This window comes from Engystomops pustulosus, chromosome 2, assembly GCF_040894005.1.
Source record: "Engystomops pustulosus chromosome 2, aEngPut4.maternal, whole genome shotgun sequence".
NCBI lineage: Eukaryota > Metazoa > Chordata > Amphibia > Anura > Leptodactylidae > Engystomops > Engystomops pustulosus.
This window is the reverse complement of record NC_092412.1, coordinates 83,207,727-83,226,826: the sequence shown is the minus strand read 5'-3', so window position 1 is coordinate 83,226,826 and position 19,100 is coordinate 83,207,727. Positions and strand designations below refer to the sequence as shown.

At 45.3% G+C, this 19,100-nt stretch overlaps 1 protein-coding gene across 2 annotated transcripts in view; it reads right to left on the bottom strand.

Annotated features, from left to right (window-relative positions):
* Nucleotides 1-19,100, bottom strand: part of NDFIP2 (Nedd4 family interacting protein 2) — an 87,795-nt gene that overhangs the window by 13,252 nt on the left and 55,443 nt on the right. For both annotated transcript variants that reach the window (XM_072135410.1, XM_072135411.1), the window contains 2 exons: nucleotides 17,537-17,661; nucleotides 10,217-10,283 (listed from right to left, as the gene is read on the bottom strand). In XM_072135410.1, coding sequence (XP_071991511.1) covers nucleotides 10,217-10,283; nucleotides 17,537-17,661 — 192 coding nt within the window. The remainder of the gene's footprint in view (nucleotides 1-10,216; nucleotides 10,284-17,536; nucleotides 17,662-19,100) is intronic.

Sequence of the window (19,100 nt, the reverse complement as noted above, 5' to 3'; positions counted from 1 at the left end):
GTTCCGCTGCAGCTCAGGTGTGTATTATGAGGTTCCGCTGCAGCTCAGGTGTGTATTATGAGGTTCCGCTGCAGCTCAGGTGTGTATTATGAGGTTCCGCTGCAGCTCAGGTGTGTATTATGAGGTTCCGCAGAAGCTGAGTTGAAGTTTCAGTTTTATTACTTGGCAGAGAGGAGGGGTACACATTTTTAGGTTCGCTTTGTTGATTAAATGACCTCAAAACTGCCCTGACCGTGACACGGCTGTTTGGGATGATAAACTGGGGAATATTTCAGGGAACAGGAGACAGTTTTTTAGTTTTTGAATTTTTAATGCGGGCACGTGAGTTCTCTGCAAAGGGGCCCACTGTGGCACTGTCGCCCAGGGGCCTACTGAAACCTGGAGCCGGCCCTGAGTCTAACTTTGCTTCTACTGTAAGCAGGCCATGCGCCATAATCACATACCAAATTTGGCACTTCAGAAGGCATTGCAACTTAGCCCACAGCCACTTCTTATGAATTTTCTGTCCAATGGTGATTAAAAAAAACCTTTCATACTAGTGGATTAAAAGAGTTGAAACTTTATAGATGTGGTACAAAACATGATATACAGTCTGCGCCTATTTATGCCACAATTCTTGGTCACTGTTCTCACTGCTACTACCACTGAGGCCACTGAATCATGTGATTGCTTGCAGTTGCACCACAGCTATAAAACATTTGGAGCATAAATGGGGCAGCAGCAATGGTTAGCCACAGCAGGGTAGGTATTTTTTATTGTCCTTTTAAGGCTCAGCGTGGGTTGAAGATATGAAAAAAAAAAACTTCTCACAAATCCCCCTCTGAACCCATTCCACGTTCCCTTCTGCTCTCTTATCCCTGATCTCTCTCAACACTCAGGAGTTGACGGCTCAGCCAATCAGTGGTTTAGTAGCCTGCGCTGTGAGTAGTGATTGGCCACTGATCATTTACTTTGATGCAGCGACTGGTGGGTACCTGGAAGATGTGCTAAGTACAATCAGCACTATTACTACTGTATTGGTCTCCAAATCTCCAAAACCTCTGTACCAAAAAAGAAAAAAAAAGAACAGAAAATGGCAAATACAGGGAAATAGTTTCAAAAACTTGTTGGAACAACTCTTCTATTTTATGGGGGGGTTTTTATTTCTTCGGCAGCAGAAGAAAATGTATATACAATATGGTACACGTTCATTATCATGACAAGAGGAGGGCTGGCAACTATTCTTCATTGAGATGCAGATTGTATGTATTCACAATAGAAAAAAAGAGAAAAGAGATAAGCCCTTCCTTATATTGTTATGACTATGGATGAGATCAGAACCAGCTGCGGGTCAGGATTACAGAGGTTAGCACAATATTTTCTTCGTCATCATGACCTGGTGTCGAGAAGTTTGTAAAAAGTAAGGACTGATAACTATTATTAGCCAGTAAATATTCCACAATGGTAGGAATAGTTTTGGAATGAAGCTGATACAACGGATGTGCTGTGATCTGGAAGCATGAAGGCATTTCCTATGCCTGGCTGAGCATAGCATAATGTACTATGCATCTGAAAGAAGTAGCAGACACACCACACCGCCTTAGGGGCTGCTAACGCTCCTGCATTCCCATAAATGCCATTTTTGGATACAGCAATGAAGAAGCTGCAAAAAGGTCTAAACCTAAAATATAGGCATGCTGCAAGCAATCCATGTCATACAGAAATGTAACAACCTAGAGATCTCCTTGGATTAACTTGATATTGCCTAACAAATGTGTTTGGCCCGCGGCACTTTGTATAATGCATAAGCTGCTTTCCCTAACTAAGCAAATATCTTATACAGTCTGTAGTAACAGCTAAACAAACCACACACTCTTTCATACTTGCAATGTGCAGCATATCAGACAACCCCTTTAAGGAGCAGGGTAGTAAAAATCGCGGTCGTAGGAGATGCAACACGCCCATTGAAGGGGATGGGCCTTGACCAAGTCACTTAAACCTCTGCCTGTGACAGCCACGGCCTGGGCCCCCTGTCATTACTATGTCGTTGACGTACTAACTGATACATGGGGGGGGGGGGGATATGGCTGTTGTCTTGGTCCGTCCAGGTTCCATACGGCAGGTTCGAGTTGTATCGGAGCTGTGCTCTGATACGGATGAAAGCCGGGACAGAGCAGAAAGTGATACACCTGGACACTTCCTGCTCTGTCACCGCTTACTGAAGTAGCACACAGGATGGAACGTAAGCGCCCCAGCACTGTCCCTGCAAGCGGTGGACGCCTTACTCCATGCACAGCAGAGTGCATAAGCTGGGAGGAACACGGAGGACTAAGGTGAGGCCAACTGGAGTGAAAGTACTGCACATTTCAGTGAGTCGAGGTTGCTGCTGCGGCACATTTCAGTGAGTCGAGGTTGCTGCTGCGGCACATTTCAGTGAGTCGAGGTTGCTGCTGCGGCACATTTCAGTGAGCCGAGGCCGCTGCGGCACATTTCGGTGAGCCGAGGCCGCTGCGGCACATTTCGGTGAGCCGAGGCCGCTGCGGCACATTTCGGTGAGCCGAGGCCGCTTCTAGCTTATTAGCATCATTTTAAAAGTTGATCTAGCATTATGTATAACAGTCCATTATACATGTCCTCATTAATATTATTTGCAGTAAAATGATTTTGTGCTTTTCTCTTCCAGTGCTGTGGGTTTCACGAGAAATCTTTATGGCCACATAGGAGAAAAGCTTGCCATCATTTCTACTACAGTTTACACATGGACAAAGAAGGAAAAGTGGCATAATACACATAAAAACATTCCATTTTTCATTTTAATATCCTTTCAGAATTCACTGCGTGCTGTACGTTTTCCTGGCAAAAGCAGCTTTTATAACTTGCTTAAAACATATAAAAGTTCTCATAAATATGTTTTATTGTTACTGAACTATGACTGCTGGGGAGATTTTCTTCTTTTTTTGGCTATAAATATCAGATATGCTGTATACATCCATCTTTTTGATTGAGGAGAGAACATTACATTCTCCACACTGACAAAACTAACAATGTCAAGGCAAAGCACGACTGTGCACAGCAAGGAAGGCATCTCACCCGGGCGCTACATGCTGCTCCTGCCCGACATACACATGTAGCCCTTAACTACATCCTGCCAGCTCACATGGCACCACCGGCTCTCTACATGGAAGCGGATTTCTGACGCCAAACTGGATACCAGAAAATAGTTATGCAAAGCTAAATAAAGAAATAGGCACAGAGCACCTGAACATTAGAGCGCATCCATAGCCTATCACCCAAAAATGACACCTGGAGTGATACCCTCCTTGTTAAAGGCATCAGGATTCACGAGCAATTACATACATAAATAATGGAGGATGGTTACCCCTCCACCATTTAGAATGGAGAGCTGCTGCAGAGGACGGCTAAGCTGTAAGAATGGTAATCCAATAGAATTCACTCTGTTATAGTATATAACATTATGAAATTATGGCTTCCCCACCTACAAGAGAAGACAGCAGGACTAGAGAATAAATGGCCTTCCTGTCCTGGTTTGATAGTTTGCTCCAATGTAAAAGTGCAGATAAAATCAATCACTAGGGGATTAAGATAGGCTGGACACTGGACTCTCTTTATGCATTGAATTGTCCACTGCTCTTTGCTAAGATAGCTAAGGAACTAAAACATTGGCACAACCTACCTCTTTCGCCATTAGGGAGAAATCAGTTAGTTAAAATGATGAGTCTCTCTAAACTACTGTATCCCATGCAAACTATCCCCCTGCTAATTAAACTTAAAGATATCACATCCTTACATAAGGCAATTACTCACTTTCTTTGGCAGGAGGAAGCGCCCGCTTATAGGCAAACGCAAACTGATCCCCAAAGACAAACGCAGTATGGGCTTACCAGATATACGCCGCTATAACTTAGCCTGCCCCCTTAGACACATTACAGATTGGATAACAAATACCAACCACCACTCAGATGTAGTTTTAGAGACAGAATATTGCTCCCCATGGGATTTTAAAAAACACTTCTTCACGTCCCAATAGGGAACAACCTGCCCCAATCAAACAATCCGCGACATTCAGAGACACAATTGCAGTCTGGAAGGTCATACGAAAGGGCTTGCATCTCCCGTGGCTAATATCCAAACATCTTCCCTTGTGGACCCACCCCTGCTTCCCCCGAGGCCGCCAGAGTAGGCTATTCGTGGAATGGAGAGACAAAAAATGGATACATACAGTCTTACAGACAAGGAATTCTTACACCAACAGGAACACCGGTGGTTGACCAGGGAGGAAATGATAGGGAACAAATTAAACATTTTTATATGGATACTGTAACGAACATGGAACGAGAGGCAGGCCAAAACCAGTTTGACAACATCCTACTGATGCCGATACCCACAGGAGGGATTTCAATTCTGTATAAGGTGCTGCAGAGAAAGATGGAAAAGGAGGACCTATCATTCTCAGGTTGGGTGGCACAATTGGGGGGTGAGGAAACGGCAGAGAAAATCCTTAAAGGTTGGCAGGTCCTATGTTCAGCAAGGGTGAACCAAGTATGGAGAGATACGCACTTCAGAATTATACACAGGGCAATATTTGCTTTTAATCTTCCACCATCCCCAACCAACCCTCAAAAGGTTGCCGACCTGCCCCAAATGTCAGACGTCAGACACGGATTATGGCTGTGTGAGAAGTCGCAGACTTTCTGGGAGTAAATTAGGGAGATAGGTGAAGACCTATGGAAACAAGCAATACCTATGGACCCGATGACTTATTTGTTTCATTATGACAACCAACAAGATGACGAGAGCCTCCAGAACTTCTCATGGCTGCCAAAACTGTTCCACGTGCTGTGCCTGGTGGCAAAGAGGTTATTGCTCCAACAGTGGCTTGAACCTAATGTCCCAACAAGAAACAAGGTGGTAGAGCAGATGAAAAAACTTTTTTTTATATAAAACGACTGGAAGCAGAGCGCCGTAAGTCCAAGTTGGCGGGTAAGCTTTTTAAAAAATGGAGATTGTTCATTGTAAATAACTTTATCGTACAGGAAATGGTGGATTTAATGAAACCCTTCACACTTACCCAATGGTATCTCACAGAGCAGCTCAAGGGTACTTTGACCATATGGGGTTTAACCTGAATATGTTTCGTTTCATAGGAAGCTGAGAGGCAATGCCACAAACCCGGGCAGGAGTAAGACCTGCTCTATACTTTGTAGTGTGGCCGCCGGCTCCGTCACAGAGTGGTGAGACACTGTGACCACATGCAATAGACCTCTTTGGGGGCCGGGATCTAATTGCAATTTGTGTGGCCAGATCATGGCCCCAATACGGTAGTGTGCAAAGGGCCTCAAGAAGACATATACTGACCATGTACACAGTACAGTAGGTGCTACAGGAATGGTATGAACAGAGCCTTGGCCTCTGATATATCTGGAAGTAACCATATGGCTGACATTCGTTATAGTAACCCTCTTCCCCATTGGAAGTCATTGATAAGCACCCCCCAGGGTGTAATCTTCAACTAGAGATCTTGCATTCATTGTCCTTGCTCATCATGCACCGCTGGAAGCTGGCTGTCATAAGTGATGGCTAGTCCTAGGTGATATAATAGAAAACTGAAATATTCAGTGCCATAAGCATCTACGCGATTAAGTTGCCATGGAAACCAGTGACATCACTATGCTGTCTGCTTTGACTGGACATTCAGGGAGAGTAAAGGGAAGATATTGCATGCGTCACTTTCTCATGGATTGATCGTTAGTTATTCTATGTCTACTTAGATCACAGATGACGGGGGCCGAGGCTGTGACGACGGCCCTGCCCTTACGTAGAAACTAAATAAAGTAGCCATATATGAATTAGCCCCTGTCATGCATCAAACATCTTAAACTAAAGCTGTAAAACTCATGCATTGCCCTTTGTTAAATCTTTGTGAAACCTTTCATCTTAAAATAGCTGTCTGATCTGTAGCCAGTGTGTATAGTAAAGGAGGAATTGAGATGACGGATATATATAGATCTATCTATCTATCTATATATCCATATATATATCTATACAGGCAGTCCCCGGGTTACATACAAGATAGGGTCTGTAAGTTTGTTCTTAAGTTGAGTTTGTATGTAAGTCGGAACTGTATATTTTATCATTGTAATCCCAGCCAGAACTTTTTTGGTCTCTGTGACAATTGGATTTTAAAAATGTTGGGTTGTCATAAGAATCAGGATTAACACTAAAGCTTCATTGCAGAGGCCTGTGATAACTGTTATAGCAGTTTATTGTAGCCTGGGACTAAAGCACAATAAATTACCAATATCCAGAGGTCCGTTTGTAACTAGGGGTCGTATGTAAGTCGAGTGCTCTTAAGTAGGGGACCGCCTGTATAGATCTATCTACGTATAGATCTATATCTATCTATCCATCTATCTATATACAGGCAGTCCCCGGGTTACGTACAAGATAGGGTCTGTAGGTTTGTTCTTAAGTTGAGTTTGTATGCAAGTCAAAACTGTATACTTTATTATTGTAACCCCAGTCAAACTTTTTTTGGTCTCTGTGACAATTGGATTCTAAAAATGTTGGGTTGTCATAAGAACCTAGATTAACAATAAAGATTCATTACAGACACCTCTGATCACTGGCTAATTGCAGAGGCAGGGTGGCCGGGAGGTGACCGACTACTGGGGCCGGGAGGTGACCGACTACTGGGGCCGGGAGGTGACCGACTACTGGGGCCGGGAGGTGACCGACTACTGGGGCCGGGAGGTGACCGACTAGTGGGGCCGGGAGGTGACCGACTACTGGGGCCGGGAGGTGACCGACTACTGGGGCCGGGAGGTGACCGACTACTGGGGCCGGGAGGTGACCGACTACTGGGGCCGGGAGGTGACCGACTACTGGGGCCGGGAGGTGACCGACTACTGGGGCCGGGAGGTGACCGACTACTGGGGCCGGGAGGTGACCGACTACTGGGGCCGGGAGGTGACCGACTACTGGGGCCGGGAGGTGACCGACTACTGGGGCCGGGAGGTGACCGACTACTGGGGCCGGGAGGTGACCGACTACTGGGGCCGGGAGGTGACCGACTACTGGGGCCGGGAGGTGACCGACTACTGGGGCCGGGAGGTGACCGACTACTGGGGCCGGGAGGTGACCGACTACTGGGGCCGGGAGGTGACCGACTACTGGGGCCGGGAGGTGACCGACTACTGGGGCCGAGAGGTGACCGACTACTGGGGCCGGGAGGTGACCGACTACTGGGGCCGGGAGGTGACCAACTACTGGGGCCGGGAGGTGACCAACTACTGGGGCCGGGAGGTGACCAACTACTGGGGCCGGGAGGTGACCAACTACTGGGGCCGGGAGGTGACCAACTACTGGGGCCGGGAGGTGACCAACTACTGGGGCCGGGAGGTGACCAACTACTGGGGCCGGGAGGTGACCAACTACTGGGGCCGGGAGGTGACCAACTACTGGGGCCGGGAGGTGACCAACTACTGGGGCCGGGAGGTGACCAACTACTGGGGCCGGGAGGTGACCAACTACTGGGGCCGGGAGGTGACCAACTACTGGGGCCGGGAGGTGACCAACTACTGGGGCCGGGAGGTGACCAACTACTGGGGCCGGGAGGTGACCAACTACTGGGGCCGGGAGGTGACCAACTACTGGGGCCGGGAGGTGACCAACTACTGGGGCCGGGAGGTGACCAACTACTGGGGCCGGGAGGTGACCAACTACTGGGGCCGGGAGGTGACCAACTACTGGGGCCGGGAGGTGACCAACTACTGGGGCCGGGAGGTGACCAACTACTGGGGCCGGGAGGTGACCAACTACTGGGGCCGGGAGGTGACCAACTACTGGGGCCGGGAGGTGACCAACTACTGGGGCCGGGAGGTGACCAACTACTGGGGCCGGGAGGTGACCAACTACTGGGGCCGGGAGGTGACCAACTACTGGGGCCGGGAGGTGACCAACTACTGGGGCCGGGAGGTGACCAACTACTGGGGCCGGGAGGTGACCAACTACTGGGGCCGGGAGGTGACCAACTACTGGGGCCGGGAGGTGACCAACTACTGGGGCCGGGAGGTGACCAACTACTGGGGCCGGGAGGTGACCAACTACTGGGGCCGGGAGGTGACCAACTACTGGGGCCGGGAGGTGACCAACTACTGGGGCCGGGAGGTGACCAACTACTGGGGCCGGGAGGTGACCAACTACTGGGGCCGGGAGGTGACCAACTACTGGGGCCGGGAGGTGACCAACTACTGGGGCCGGGAGGTGACCAACTACTGGGGCCGGGAGGTGACCAACTACTGGGGCCGGGAGGTGACCGACTACTGGGGCCGGGAGGTGACCGACTACTGGGGCCGGGAGGTGACCGACTACTGGGGCCGGGAGGTGACCGACTACTGGGGCCGGGAGGTGACCGACTACTGGGGCCGGGAGGTGACCAACTACTGGGGCCGGGGGCTTAATATATACTAGAGGAAGGGGACTGACTAGCTGTATAGTGGCTGTGACCAATGCATTTCCTACCCTCTGCTTATACTTGAGTCAATAGATTTTCACAGTTTTTTGTGGCAAGATTAGTTTAGATTATTATTATTAGTTTAGATTGTTCTAATTAGCAAAAAATCAAATGTCAAAAAGTATACCATAAATGTAAAAGTATAAAAATGGGTTATATACTCGAGTATAAGCTTTTTGTGCTGAAAATTCCCCACTCACCTTATACCCAGGTATATTTATAAAAAAAAAAACCCTTGACTACTCACCATTCGGGCGGCCCCGGCAGCTCCTCTTCATCTTCAAGCCGCAGGTCCGCGACGGCGCCGTGGGCAGCGCCTCTTCTTGCTTCACGTGCACCAACTGCTGGTCTGCGACATCTCCGTGCACACGGCTTTGACCACTGCTGACATCACAGTTGTGCGCTGATCGGGCCGTGCGCTGATCGGGCAGTGCGCACAGCGCTGCCGCGACATGGTGCCGCTGCACGTGAAGCAAGAAGAGGCGCTGCCCACAGAGCTGTTGCAGACCTGCGGCATGAAGATGATGAGGAGCTACCCGGGCCGTTGGTAGGGCGAGTAGTTTTTTTTTACCGGCAGGCTATACCCTACAGGGGGCTGGCAGGCTATACCCTACAGGAGGCTGGCAGGCTATACCCTACAGGGGGCTGGCAGGCTATACCCTACAGGGGGCTGGCAGACTATACCCTACAGGGGGCTGGCAAACTATACCCTACAGGGGGCTGGCAGACTATACCCTACAGGGGGCTGGCAGACTATACCCTACAGGGGGCTGGCAGACTATACCCTACAGGGGGCTGGCAGTAATCAGAGGTCTGCTATGGGGCTCTGCCTCTCCTAGTTACCTTCTGTACACCACAATGCTGTTTTGGGTTTAAGGATCCTAGGATGACGCATGCATGAGTTCATGTATTGCTACATAATGTAAATTGTTAATATTTTCATGCATGTATTTTTCTGCTCTGTCATGTTCCAGAAGACATTACCTGCATTCCAGATTGTGACTGACAAATATTCAACAGATGGCGCCCTACCTCCACTATTATATACTGTTAATAAAGGGTACCTTACAGGGGGTTTTCCAGTATGCCCAACTTTGTATAAGAGTGATTACAGGCAGTCCCCAGGTTACATACAAGACAAGGTCTGTAGATTTGTTCTTAAGTTGAATTTGTATGTAAGTCAGAGCTGTATACTTTATCATTGTAACCCCAGCCAATTTTTTTTTGGTCTCTGTGACAATTGGATTTTAAAAATGTTGGGTTGTCATAAGAACCAGGATTAACACTAAAGCTTCATTGCAGGGGCCTGTGATAACTGTTATAGCTGTTTATTGTACTTTAAGACTAAAGTATAGTAAATTACTAACATCCAGAGGTCTGTTTGTAACTAGGGGTCGTATGCAAGTCAGGTGTTCTTAAGTAGGGGACCGCCTGTACTTAGTGTCCAAGGGTTGTGCTCCCTATTGACTGTTAGAGATAGCGATCCTGGAAGTCAACAAATGAATGAGAAGCTAGTAAACCTTGAGCACTTGGAGTTTATTCACATGGAGGACAACAGGGAACCTGTAATCCCCCATTCTTACAATTACTGTGGTCAGACCATCAGCAACCAAACAATTCTCCCCGACCACAAGTCATAGTGGAGAACCCATTAGAATATCATCTTTATCTAAATGCATGAAAAATTCTAAGAGAAAAACTTACCAAGTACTAGGAAGATCCACCATAGCCAATACTGTCCATTGAAATAGCCAGTAAAGTAGTCGGAGAACTGAAAGGGAACAGAGACGTGTTATGGTCTATGGTGCTAGAAAGAAGTTCTTCTTAAAGGGCTATTCTGGAAACATCAAGTCACACCCCCACGTACACACATTATATCCTAAATGATTAGGGCATCTGGAAACAGCTATTAGGTGGCCTTGTGATCTATGGGGATCTCATTGCTGGGACCCCCACAATTAGCAAGTTATAATCGATCCTCAAATACTTGGACATTACAGATAAAATCCATTCAAGAAATTTTTCAATAAAGTATCAACTTTATTTTAGCATAATAGAATCACAAAATATGACAAAAAGTGGTGTGAGGACCACACAGAAGGATTAAAAACTATGTGTGTCCTTAAATAACGCCACTGAAGGCTTGGGGGTAGGTTATACAATCAATGTACATATACAATGATAAATACGTTAAAAATACCAGAGGGAGACAATAGCAGCAGTTGAGTACGGTAATAGTGGATCAAGAAGGTAAATACAACATATAAACAACCCACATTGTACAAAACAAAGGATTGTAAATACCGTACCAAAAAGAGGAGGACTACACACAAGAGAACCCAACACGTGTTTCGCTGTCGCGCTTTATCGAGGGATAAAGTGGATGGTATTTGGGCCTCTACCAATCAGCTTAGTACTTTTTGTGTAACTTATAATCGATCCTGTTAGATTTGTGATGAGTGATTCAAAACTACAAATGCTAAATGGTGGCTATCCGATAATAGAGTAGATAGCGGGGTCTGCACCATAGCTAGAGTTTGATGGGTAGCCGTGCTTTGGTACCACGTTACCTGTAGAATAATGATACTGAAGTCCCGGTCTCCCTACAGGCACAGAACGCAGATGCCTCAGTGATTATGCTATTAGCCAGCGCAGGCTGCAGGAGAGACGGGGGACTTTGATTTCTTTTTACAGCTATTTGGACAGTTGCTATGCCTCACTAGTAAACCACTATGACAGTGTTACTGAAGCAGCAACCTGACATTTTCCTGCAGGCAATACCAGGTCACTTTGTCAATGTCTAATAGCTGTAAGCACCGGCATATGAAACTCTGGGGAGGATGCTGCGAAAAAGTGCCAGACACCACTCTCCCAGATCTAATGTCACCACCGCAGACACCATACAGGCCCAAAAACACGTCAGTATCCGCTTCTACGAGCACCTTGTCAGTACACACCGAAGTGCACTTCCCATTTCGAGTGCTCTGAAGTTTAGACATTATCCTCAAAGCCAAAGCATTTTAATCTTGTCAAAATGGGATGTTCAACGGGCCTCTTAAAAAAGAGTCTTTGACCTTTATAAACCCCCCCATTGCCAAGTGCTGTCAAAAGACACCAACCTCAAAAGCCTCAGTCTCATTAAAGTCTTTTCATTTCCAAACTAGACGCTCCTGTAGTGGGTTCCCAGCAGAGAGCAGAACACGACTAAATGAACCTTGAAGTGGTGTTTCAGGCCTGTTACTGGGCACGCCGGATAGTTCTGTCCTCCGGATGATAAGGGAATATGAATAGGCACGCTTTGATTGATTCAGCGGCAGGGCTGTACGCTTCACTGATAAAACCAACCATCACACGTCCTTAGTATTCATCTATGTCAGCCTTCTTACACAACTTGCTTAAATAGCTTCTCATAACACTCCTATCAGATACAATTTTTGGTTGCCTCTCGTTCTGGCGCTGTACAAATTTGCCTTAAATGAAATGTACACGGTACAGAACACAACAGATTGTATAATCTGCCTCTGAAGATAAGGTTTGATAGGAGTTTTATTAATATGGCAGGAGCTTAAATAACGGTGTATTGATGGTTTTAGTGTCCTTGGTGCTGTACTGTTCCTTTCAGGTTATGTAATGGAAAATATTACAGAACTCCTTTACGTTCTTTGTTATCCCTTCTACAGATATATAAATAACTATTTTTTACGCTCTTACTGCAAGGTTAGTATAAATATATAACCTTCATAACAGCATTTTGAGTTATTTTATGCTTTTTTTACCTTGATAGAGTAGGTATTGTTTATTCTGTCGTATTTTAAAGGAAATCTATCTTAGATTTGGGAACCGTGACTGTGGTAATCTTATATGTGTTACCCATGCCTTCCTTCCTAAAACCAACTTTTAAAATTATGCTAATGAGCCTGAAGGGCTCTGGCAAGTCACCAGAGCCCCTCTGTGCTGCAGCGTCACAGACTATTACATGTCTCACCCTGCTCTCTCCTTCATCCCTCTGCCTGTGGAATCCAGCAGCAGCAGGAAGTGCAAGGAAAGGGAGACTTTCTCTGCTCATTGCCACAGCCTGTGAAGCTACAACACCCCACAGAGCCCTACAGGCTCATTAAAATAATTATAAGTGTTGATTTTAGGAGGAAGGAGGCCATGGATAACAAATATAAGAAGATTACCACACTCTTGCTGCCTGGATCTAAAAGTAATTGTTCCTGTTTATAATGATGGATTTTGATGGTAGATTTCCTTTAACCCCTTAACGCTCTGCGCCGTAGCTCTACGGCGCAGAGGTAAAAGGAGTGTATGAAGAGGGCTCACGGGCTGAGTCCTCTTCATACAAAGGTGGGGGTTTTTGCATTTTGCAGAAAACCCCCACCGCTAATAACCGCGGTCGGTGCTTGCACACCGATCGCAGCTACTAACCATGTCATTGCCGCCGGCATAGTCGGCGGCGGCGTTTAAAAAAACCACCATCTTTGTTGCGATCGCCGGGCCCCCGAACGTCATCGGGGGACGGCGATCGTTTGCCATGGTAGCCTCGGGTCTTCTTTTGACACGAGGCTACATGGCTTCTGCAGATTCGTTACAATGAGCCAGTGGCTCATTGTAATGAATGTGTTGCAAAAATGCCATATATTGCAATACAGTTGTAACATATTAGGTATCGCCGCGTCCCAAAATGCTGATCTATCAAAATATAAAAACGGTTACGGGCGGCGGTGACCTCCGAGGCGGGAAATGGCGCCCAAATGTCCGAAATGCGACCTTTACACCTTTTTACATCACATAAAAAATGAAATAAAAATTATCAAAATGTCGCACAGACCTCAAAATGGTAGCAATGAAAACGTCGCATCATTTCGCATAAAATGACACCTCACACATCTCCGTGCACCAAAGTATGAAAAAAAGATGGCAAAATTTTTTTTTTCTTTTTTGTACACATTCGTTTAATTTTTGAAAATGTATTAAAACACAATAAAACCTATATAAATTTGGTATCACCACCGAACCAAAGAATAAAGCTGAGGTGTTATTTTGAGTGCACAGTCAAAGTCGAAAAAACTGAGCCCACAAGAACGTGACGTTTTTTTTTTCAGTTTTTCCACATTTGGAATTTTTTTTCAGCTTTGCAGTACATGGCATGTTAAAATAAATAACATTACGGGAAAGTAAAATTTGTTATGCACAAAATAAGCCCTCACACAGGTCTGTACACGTAAAAATGAAAAAGTTATGGATTTTTGAAGTTGGAGAGCGAGAAATGAGCTGAAAAACCCTGCGTCCTTAAGGGGTTAAGTCAGTCTGAGTAGAAGCAGGCACTTAAGGATGTGGAATAGCCATCACCTTTTTGCCTATGGAGGCAGGAAGATGACAAGATGTTTTTGGATTTCGGGCAATAAATCATGCTAGATGTTCAGGTAGGAGAATCATCTACTTTTCATCATAAAAACTGGAAGATCAGCTCTGGAGAATGAGGAAAACACTTAATACTACATACTAAATCCACATCAGTGGAAAAATAATCATAGAGGGAACCTGTCAGCAGAAATGTACTTATCAAACCACTGCCAGTATGTTGTCACGCAGAGTAACACCTTCCACAAAATGATTCTTTCATGGCCCAGTGTGGAGGCATCATCCAGAAAATGAAGTGAGATGTAGATTGGTTGTATAAAGTCATGGAGGTGGAGAGGTCAGCACAGAAGTCATGTTCTCCCCACCTCAGAGTGCGGTTATTGACCCGATTTATCAGGTTACAGGACAGCCAGTTATGATGTTCCTGAATAGAAGTCAATTACATCGAAGGAAACATTCTTTTACATTTTTACATTTCACTTCATAGTTAATTTTCTGGATGCTGACACCACACTGGGCCATTAAGGAAACATGAACTGGAAGGTGTTAAACTACTTCACAAGATACTGATAGTGGTTTATTAGTTCCGTTTAAAGGTATTGTCCCTTAGAGACAGAGAGAGCAGCTCACCCATGTATTATATGGTCCTTTCTTTAACCCCTTAACGACCAGGCCCCTTTTTACAATTCCATTTTTTCACTCTCTTCCTTCAAAAATCCATAACTTTTTTTTAATTTTCCATGTAAAGAGCTGTGTGAGGGCTTGTTTTCTGCGTAACAAATTTACTTCATAGTGATGGTATTTAATATTCCATTCCATGTACTGGGAAGCGAGGGTAAAAAAAATTCCAAATGCAGTGAAATTGGTGAAAAAAGGCATTTGTGTCATTTTCTTGTGGACTTGGTTTTTACACCTTCTGTGCACCCAAAATAACAGGTCTCCTTTGTTCTTTGGGTCAGAACAATTGTGGGGATACTAACTTTATACAGGTTTTATTGTGTTTTAATACATTTTTTAAAAAAAATTAAAACCTTCTGTACAAAAAAAAAATCTTCATTTTGCCATCTTCTGGCGCTAATAACTTTTTCATAATTTGGTGTATGGAACTGTGTGGCATGTCTTTTTTTGCAAGATGAGATGATGTTCTCATTGCTACCATTTTGAGGACTGTACGGCCTTTTGATCACTTTTTTGGAATTTTACAAAATGGCAAAAAAGTGGCATTTCAGACATCTGGACACTATTTTCCGTTATAATTTGAAATATCAGACATTTTGAAACGTGGCGATACAGAACATGTTTATGATACTTTCATGATTTTTCCGACCGCCTAGGGTAACCTTAACCCTAGGTTGTCCGATTGATTCTACCATATACTGCCATACCACTGCCAATCATCTATTCCAATTTGCCAGTGGTACATTTTAACAAAAGATCAGAAACTATATAGCCTTGGGTCTTACAAAGCCCATGTTTGACGTACTAATTTGTCGCATGTCAGTAAGGGGTTAAAGAAAATCTACCCCCAAGATCAGGAATTATAAACCAAGCAGCACTTACATGCTAGTGAGTGCCCCCATCTAGAAAGATCCACTCTTATTTTAGCTCCTTATGCCCATTTATGTCACTTTAAAAATGATGTAAATGAGCCTTTAGGGGCTCCCGGCTCCATAGCTGTTAATTGAGCCTGGAGCTATTGGTGTGCAATAATATACATCTGTAGCAATGAAAAGAAAAACTAGTTAGAGATCTCCCACCTATAGTAGCTGAACACAAGGAATTTCATTCCCATGGGTTTACTGGCGAAAGGCAAGAGCTTCCATCATTCTCCAACATCGCTAAAGAGGTCGATGCCACCCCCATGTTTCATTCCAGCTGTTCCATTTACACAGGGTTAAAAAAACAATGGTTTTCAAAATTGGTGGTACTCCCTCGCTGATGGTGGTGTCTTCCGTGGGTAGAAGTTAATTTAAAATGACCAGCATACTTTCCTTTATGACTGTGCCTTCCTATACACTTCCTTTAAAGGGAACCTGTCAGCAGAAAGTGACCTAATAAACCACTACTAGTATGTGGTAAAGCAGCTTAACAGGTCAAGTTTCCAGTGTAGTGGCATCATCCAGAATGAAGTGAGATATACAAATGGTTGTATAAAGTCACAGAGGAGCTGGGCTCTGCACTGAAGTCAAGCTTTCCCCACAACAGAACATTCCCTCTACTATGCACTAGACTTCTAGAGAGCCGGGTAGTGATGGTCCCGGACACAAGGACGTCAGTCAAAGCAAAGAAGGCATTATTCGGCAAGGAGAACTTGACATCAGTGCTAAACTCTCCACCTCCGTGACTCTTTACACTATATTTACATCTCACTTCAAAGTTGATTTTTTGGGTGATGCCTCCACATTGGGCCATGACAGATCCATGATCTTTACGTTGTTGCTCAGCTTCACAGCATACTGGTAGTGGTTTATTAGGTCGTTTTCTGCTGTCAGGTTTCCTTTAATGACTATGCCTTATATTTTGTACATCTAGTAAAACCGGATGACAGATTGTGAATTGTGTCAGCCTCTCCAATCATGGTTACTCCCTTTTCTTTATGCCTCTGCCAGATCACGTCCTTGCCTAGCTGCGGTCCATGGAATCAGACTGATACCACAGTGGATGCATCTGACAACTATTCTCCCTAAACAGACAGGATCATTCGGAGACTTGTCGGAAGACAAGTGCTGACATTCATCCTGCAGCCTGCTCTGGATCGCTTAACAGAGATGGTAATACTCAGGGATTAGAACATCAGCTCAGTTAGTTCTCTGTCAGTCAGTTATATATAACTTTGTAACCATCAAACCCCCTCCAATCTGCAAAATGATTCACCCATCCATGACCCTAGCATGTCAGGCTAGGGATGTGGTAGAATAATAATCATTTGTAAAAGAGGCCACATGTACATAGATCTTAAAATCTGGAAAACAGAAGCATTTTGAATATTTTTCTTGAATCTAAATGCAAACTGCTTCCATTCTGCAAAAACGACAGTGTTCTGCCCTAAGTGTAAGAATACACAGCAATTTGACGGCATACACTCATGTAAGTGATGGAGTATGAACATCTATGCACTGCACTCAAAGCACAATGAGTCACCGTATAGAAATAAGGCGATGTGACCGCAAATTGTCGCTTCCATGTAATCAACAAAAAATACTCTGGCAATTACATTTGTGAATTGTATGTCAGAAGCAAAAATCCAGCAGATCAATACGTTTCAAAATGAAAAATGTAAACCATATTATGGTGTTAAATTCTGTTTGGAGACTTCATGCGAGCTGCTTCCCTGGGTAAACCCCCAGGCACTTTTGTATCCAAGTACAGATGTTTCCAGAACATAAAAAAAAACCCCATTGGGCTTATATTTGAAACAATAGCGCCACACAGTGGCCAGACATATGTACTACAGCAACTCAGTAAAAGGCATTATATTAGTCTTTTTTAATTACGCCAAATCTTTACAATACAATCAAAAATTAGCAGGGTCATTTAGGGTTCTGTATGGGACTTCCTCAATAAAACAATAAAAGATTAATTTCATAGCAACAGCAATTTCAAATTAAATGAGAATTTTTATTGCGCTCCAAGTAGTCAGACACACAGAAAATCACTTACCCGCACAATTAAAATCCACTTGATGAGAGATAATCCAAACCCACAGATTGCACCGTAGCGTCCGGCAATTGTGTTGGTTATACAGAAGGATAGACAGAACCCGATCCAGTTGAAAATGAACGCCACTAGAAAAAAATGAATACTGGGTAAGTGGGTGGGGATATTACACATATTAGCACAATATCAACTAAGCTGGATGGCTTACAGGCATATTAATTGCCATATATTGTGGTCTGAATTACTACATCCAACAACACGATAGGATCTTTCAGTACAAAACTCACTATACCCCACATGGTATATTAGTACTCTGGATTATAGACATTCATCTTAAAGGGAACCTGGCAGCAGAAATTGACCTAATAAACCACTAGCAGTGTGTTACCAAGCAGCTGAGCACCTCCAAGATTGTGTTTCTTTCATGACCCAGTGTGGTGATCGTCCAGAAAAGTGAGATGTAAATTGGTTGTATATAGTCAAGGAGGCAGAGATTTTAAAAATTAAAGAGAATCACGAATCTACCTATAAAAGGTAGATCGGGTGGTAGGTGGATGTAAGTGACGTGAGGGTAGCTCTTTTTAGAGCTTATCCTCACGTCCCCGCTAACTTTTGGGAAACTTTATTGACCTAATATGTAAATTTAGTTACGCGGCTACTGGGGCGTGGAGTAGCCGGCACGAGGCTACACAGCGCGGCTACTCCACGCCCCAGTAGCCACATTACTCCTCCTACCCTGTTGTGTGCCCTCGTCCGTCATGATGGCGTTCTGCGCATGCGCAGAACACCGGCTGAGCAGTCCCAGCTCCGAGGCCGGAGCTACTGCGCATGCGCAGTAGCCGGCTTGTCGGACCAGGGCGCGTAGCTACGAGGAGCTGCGCGCCGCACACAACAGGGTAAGAGGAGTAATGTGGCTACTGGGGCGTGGAGTAGCCGCGCTGTGTAGCCTCGTGCCGGCTACTCCACACCCCAGTAGCCGCATAACGAAATTTACATATTAGGTCAATAAAGTTTCCCAAAAGTTAGCGGGGACGTGAGGATTAGCTCTAAAAAGAGCTCTCCTCACGTCCCTTACATCCACCTACCACCCGATCTACCTTTATAGGTAGATTCGTGGTGGTAGGTTCCCTTTAAGTCAAGCTCTCTCTTCACTGTAATTGATCCTCCTGCATCCTGAGACATGGGTATCCAGATCTCCTGAAGACTGATGCACAATGACAATCACAGAGGAGAAGGCTTTCACAGCTCCCCACCTTGACTTCAGTGTTAAACTCTCCTCCTTAAATCTTTATTGCCCTAATATGTAAATTTTGTAAAGCGACTACTGGGGCGTGGGGTAGCCGGACATGAGGCTACACGTTGCGGCTACTCCACGCCCCAGTAGCCCCCTTGCTCCTCCTACCTTGAGATCTTTGGCGCACAGCTCCTTGCAGCTGCACGCCCTAGTCCGGGAAGCTGGCTGCGCTGCCACAGCTCCGAAGCCAGAGCCACTGCGCATGCACAGAACTACCGCTTTAACTTATTCTAGATATTGGTGGTGTCTTCCGATATTTGTCTTATACAATTC